Genomic DNA, 6,225 nt, shown 5'->3' with positions numbered 1-6,225 from the left:
CTCTCTCTCTCTCTCTCAGAAGTGTTAAATATAACAAGTAAGCGTATGAATGATTACTGAACAGCTGGTATTGTTGACGATTGGTAGATGTAACGATTCTTTTTTTCTGTACATATTTTCTTTCACGTTTAACAGCTTGGAATCTGGAAAATAGGTCATTGCGTCCCCAAACTCTCCCCTCTTCTCCCTCCCCGCATCTTCCTTCCAATTCGCAACAAATTGCTTTATCAGTTCATTTAACATGGCCTCAATAGGAAAAAGAAATTTTACCTCTCTACACTGGTTCAACAATCTTTTTTCTTGCCTTTTTAATGTATGTGTTTTACGCCCCCATCGTTACAATTTAAGTCATTTTGGAGGAGGACTTCGACTCTATCTGTCAGTCATGCCAATTTGTGATGAGAGGAATACAACATCCGAGCAGAGAAACTGAAATATCCGATAAAATTTTTTAAAACACACAACAGTTGGAACTGAATTCGGGTCTCCTGCGTGACACAGCGAAACGCCTAACTGCTACACCTCAATATTGAGCTGGTGGTTTGAATCTTTACCTATCGCAGTGTTTTGTAGTCTCAAAAAGGCGCCGTAACTCTTTCAATGCCTTGCCCGAGACGCCATGTGCTCTTTGTTATGATTATACCATAGGTCTGACAATGATGAGGTTAATCCAGTATCATAATAGTAATAATTGAACGTGCTTTTAAGTCCCAAACAATACTCTTTAGACTATTAAGGAGGTGAACTGCTTCTACCATATAATAATGTCAAAACGTGGTGGAAAAAACGTTCTCGCCACACTGAAATGCAGTCAGATTTCTCTTTAACAAAACCAGAAGAATCAATACTTTTCACATTAACAGCTCAACTAAGATGGATATTGGAACTAATTATCGGTTGTGTAATGTTACCGGAACGTTTACAAGGGTTTAGAGGGTGAAGAGAACGTACGTCGGGCAAAACTACCTACACCTACGGTAATATCCATTTGGCATTCAAGGAATACGTAATTATTTTTTAAACTGTTATCATTAACCCTTCCAACGCTAGACGGACTTTGTAACCTAACCTTGGCCTGAAATAATTGCAGGCAAGGATGTAACGGTGTTAATCACAAACGTGATTTGGGAGAATGAGATAGACAACGATTTCTACAAAGTGGAAAACATAATATAATACAAGGACAGACAGGAAGAGGAGGAAAATGGGGAGGAGGAGAAGGAAGAGGATGAGGAGGAGAGCAGAAGAGGAGGAGAAGAAAGGAGGAGGAGGAGACATTTTTTGGACTGCCACAAATGGACAAAACTTTACTTTTTTTAAAAAATGTAAAATAAGGCAGGAGAACCTTTCGCTCAATATGAAGAACGTGAATACCGCGTGAACCAACATTTGTGTCACGATATAGTGGAATCAGGCGCGGGTCAATTGTTTAGTTTAGTTTTCGTAGAGTTTTTACGGCGCACGAAACAGTTCAGGCACAATTATGAGCATGACATTGATGAATCAGCCCATATACAGTTCTACTGTGCATTAGAACATGTTAATGTCCCCACTTTCGGAATGGCCCAAAGACCCTTCAGTCAGTAACATCGCCGGGGCTCATCAATTTAGGGGCAGGTGAAGTTATTGGTATCACCTTAAAGTTAAAGCGTGTTCATTTGCTTTGCATGTGATGAAAGAATTACCCATTTACAAAGAGCACATGTCGAGACAATTGCGGTTGAATGAGGTGGGGTCGTCTGGTTCAGAGGTAAAATTAGTGAGAAATGGCCGCCAAAGTTTTGTTATTTATTACAAAACATCAGAGTCCGTGGAAACTGACCATTTACTTTTTTTTTTTTTACCTTTAATCAACGTTTTTCAATATAATTCACACTGAAATGGGTTCATAAATGGACATAGAATGTGTTGAGCTAAAAAAAAACAACAACCCCAAAAATGTCGATAAAAATTGCCAAAACAGCGGAAAAGTGTACATTTCTTACCTTCAATACTTTCATTACTTTGGCGAGCGCCTGATTTCACCACGCTGCCTCACATTTATTATTTGCATTAGTTTGATTAAAACAAAGCATATCGACACAATAATGGCCATGCCATGAGGGGGTAAATAAGACAGACGTGCAGAAACAACAAAGGGAAAAGAACAGAAGTAGGACCTACAAGTCAGGGGCGCCCTTTAATCACATGTTTTCTTAAGAAAAGCAACATTTTAAGTCAGCTCATACAAACACAATTTTAAGAAAAAAACCGTTAAGTGACCAAAAGACGACAGCACACAAACAACAAGACAGGCAGCTGTCACATGACCAGCCATCAGGGCCGGTAACTAACCTGACAAGATTACGTTTTATAATCTCCCCTTGCCTCTTCTGGGTGACACTTCCTTTTCCGGAGCGCCCTAATTAATCTTCCCAATGCGCCCCAGGCAGACAACTTATGAATTTGTGTGTCGTCTCCTTTCAACTTTTGAGGTAAACAACACTAGCAGGTCGTCTCCTTTTAGGCTTTTCTAATATTATAGCTCAGGGCTTTCTCGGATATCATTTTAACATGGGGACAGTTTTAACCTCTCTGCTTTTATGTCTCCACCTCATGGTTCATCTCATGTTACATTTCTGAAAGGTCTTTTTTTTTTGGTGTTGCTAAAGGCAGGAGGCTGACATTAACTAATTGAATTATCTAATTACCAACAGTGCTACTGTCTATTCTAAATGTGTTCAGAGGGAGGGGAGGTACAGAAAGGGGGAACGTAGAGGAAAGAGAAGAGAGAGAGAGAGAGAGAGAGAGAGAGAGAGAGAGAGAGAGAGAGACAGACAGACAGACAGACAGACAGACAGACAGACAGACAGACAGACAGATAAACAGACAGAAAGAGAGAGAGAGAGAGAGAGAGAGAGAGAGAGAGAGAGAGAGAGAGAGAGAGAGAGAGAGAGAATTTATTGGTGCTTGAAGAAGAAGAAGAAGAAGAAGAAGAAGAAGAAGAAAAAGAAGAAGAAGAAGAAGAAGAAGAAGAAGAAGAAGAAGAAGAAGAAGAAGAAGAAGAAGAAGAAGAAGAAGAAGAAGAAGAAGAAGAACAACAACAACAACAACAACAACAACAACAACAACAACAACAACAATATCAAGAAAAAAATAAGAACTAAACAACGAGAAAGAGAGGAACTCACATGATAACAAATTGATTGTGGTTATCCATATCCAGAGTAATGGCCGCTCCGCGAAGCTCCACATATCCAAGGGGCGGTTTACTCCGGGCATCTTCCTCACTCTTGTAGTAGAGTAACTTCCCCTGGCTCTCTTCCAGAATGCACCAGAGGCGTTTCCTGGCTTTGAGGATGCTAAGGCCTGAGCAGACAAGATACAGGGAAATGTGTTAAAGGAATTCAGACATTTTTAAAAAGTATAAATAAAGAAAAATAGTTGTGTGAAGCCAGGCGACATCTTGGTTTGATTGATTGATTGATTGAGTCGGTGTTTTACGGCACTATCGACTCAATTTTGGTCATGTAAGTGGACGTCTAGGGGTGGGGACAGAAGTAGGAGATGTATTCACAGCAAGATGGCTGGTGTGTGTGGTGTAGCAGTTGGGCGCTTTGCTGTTGCACGTAGGAGACGCGGGTTCAATTCCCGAGTAGGGAGAAAATGTTCTCGAGTATCTCGATCTTTCTAATGGAAAGCTGCATCCTTCTCAGCCGGGGTCGGTTCTAACAAGCAGGGTGGGAAGCCTGCTTCCTAAATTATCTAAATTCGGCTGGCTCTTTCAAGCAGGGTGAAAGCCCGCTTCTTAAATGATCTAAATCGTGCCAATTGCATTTAAACAACATCGTAGGTTGATTATAATCTCCTTTCCCACTCCTCCAACCACCCCCACTCCTTTCTCCCAAATGTATTCACACAATGCAACGATCACGAAATATTGTATAGGTTGATCACTACCTTGTTGTGGTTAGAGAGCTTGTGTGCCCCAGTGACCCCAAGAGCTATGCTGGCTGGAGCTTATGCTCCTGGTAGGGCCACCCATGCCAGACAGGTCGACAGGTAGAGGTCAGACGAAGCGTGATCCACCGGCCCTACAGGTTCCGGAGGTTCAGTTCAGGGCTAACAACCCAGACTGGTAAAAAGCATATGTTACGGAAACAGCAACAAAGAGAAACCATATTTCTGTGTGTGATGGACCTTCAGAGTCCCATGGGACTCGTATGAATGCTGGCAGTGAAAGCTGCAAGGAAGCTGTTTGCAGGAAGGTGGAGGACCTGAACACCGCAAAGATAAAAGTTATCATAGGACTGTGGAATGTAAGGACAATGTATTAAAGCTGTATAACAGCTGTGTACTATCCACACTCCTATATGGAGCTGAATGCTTGAGGATGACAGATCATGACCGTGCCAAGCTATCTTCCTTTCATACAACCAGCTTACGCCAAATCCTCAGAATCCTCTGGCCCGACAAGATCTTCAACGCAGATCTGTTACATAAATGTAAGCAAGAGGACATAACCACCATAATAAAAAGGAGAAGACTGAGATGGATTGGACATGTTCTGAGAAGAGAACCAGACTCTATTGTGAAGACTGCCCTCCGCTGGACACCCGAAGGACGTCGCAAAAGGGGCAGACCCAAAGTAACCTGGAGACGCACAGTAGAGTCTGAAATGAAGTCCTGGAATCATTCGTGGGGAACACTGACCAAGATTGCCCAAAACAGAGAGAGCTGGTGATCCTTTGTTGCTGCCCTAAACGCCAGATGGCGTAATGAGTAGTAAGTAAGTAAGTAAGTGACACAATATAAATCATTATTTAGGAGATGGGCTGCTTCGACCTGTCACAACCAACCCATACAGAGCAGTATGCAACATCCCAACATGCAAATGAGGATTCTCAATAAAAACCTTCCCCACTCGGGAATCGAACTCAAGACTTTTCTGCCTGCAATTGCAAAGAGCCTAACCGCCACACCACATCACAAACACCAACTTCCCATAAAACCACAATAAAAAGAACTTTATTAACATAATTTATGATGGAATATTTTCCTCCTCATTACTTATTGTAACTTTCACGTGGCTCAACTTACTACGATCACACGATCACAAGGGTATAGAAATAAGGTATTCTGTACTCTATTAATAACTAGATCTAACGAAACGAGATATTTGCGGACTAGTGTTCAGACTTCAAAGCTAAAAATAATACAACTATTAGTCTTTTGTTAACAAAAATAGCACGACTAAAAACAGTACACCACAAAAGAGTTTGTCAGCTACTATATCTGAGAACAAATTACGGACGGGGGTCATAATCAGCTGTTCAGGAAATGATGCATCGAGTCGATTTACTCTGAGCTGACATTACATAAATCATTCAAGGATACCTCAACCCGAGGGATAGATCATGCTGACACTGTGTTTTGTTGTTGTTGATGTTGTTGTTGTTGTTGGTGGTGGTGGTGGCGGTGGTGTGGTTGTAGTTGCTGTTGTTGATTGTTTTTTGTTGCTGTTGGTAGTGGTGGTGTTGATTGTAATTGTTGCTGATTGTTGTTGATTGTTGTTGTTGTTTTTTCTTGTAGTTGTTGCTGATAACAGCGTGCCCTTGTATGTGTGCATATGTATGTGTGTTTGCACGTCTGTTTGTAAGTGGGCGGATGTGTGTGATGGTGTGTGTCTGTGTGTTACATCTTTGTGTGTGTGTGAGTGTGTGTGTCTGCGCGTGCGTGTGTTTGAGTGCGTATGTGACTTTGTTATGTCCGTGCGTGCATAAGGTGTGTGTGGGCGTTTGGGTGCGCGTGCAAGCCATTGTGTGTGTGTGTGTGTGTGTGTGTGTGTGTGTGTGTGTGTGTGTGTGTGCGTCTGTGTTAGTGTGTTCATTCATGCGCGTGCTCATTTCCGTGTGATGTACTGCTGACAATGTGATACTATGCAAATTAAGTACCGTATACGCCTCGGCTACGTGTTCGGCATTCTTGTAGAATTACGACACAAGACCTACCCTCCCCCCTCCCTGCCCCCTCAATCTTCTCAACTGCCCAACCCACAAATTGGGACTGCAGCATAATACATGAGGTATACGGTGTCAGGAAACCAAACGAAGATCAAAAGTTGTGGTTTGATCTATGTGACAGTCCATTAAAGTCACCTCGAGGTTACAGGTGTTGCACCACAGTCTTTCTCGCCAAAAGTTGCTCCATTTGGCAAGAGTACCTTTGTAGAGTGCAATTCCCCTC

General features: G+C 42.2%; 1 protein-coding gene across 1 annotated transcript in view; it reads left to right on the top strand.

Annotated features, from left to right (window-relative positions):
• Positions 1 to 3,562: 3,562 nt before the first annotated feature.
• Positions 3,563 to 6,225, top strand: part of LOC106013944 (vacuolar protein sorting-associated protein 13A) — a gene marked incomplete at its 3' end in the record, with an annotated part of 50,148 nt that continues 47,485 nt past the window's right edge. Inside the window, 1 exon segment of the mRNA XM_035973651.1 lies at positions 3,563 to 3,569. Coding sequence (XP_035829544.1) covers positions 3,563 to 3,569 — 7 coding nt within the window.

Source organism: Aplysia californica, unplaced genomic scaffold, assembly GCF_000002075.1.
Source record: "Aplysia californica isolate F4 #8 unplaced genomic scaffold, AplCal3.0 scaffold01587, whole genome shotgun sequence".
Taxonomy (NCBI): Eukaryota; Metazoa; Mollusca; class Gastropoda; order Aplysiida; family Aplysiidae; genus Aplysia; species Aplysia californica.
This window is presented reverse-complemented; position numbering and strand designations above follow the sequence as displayed.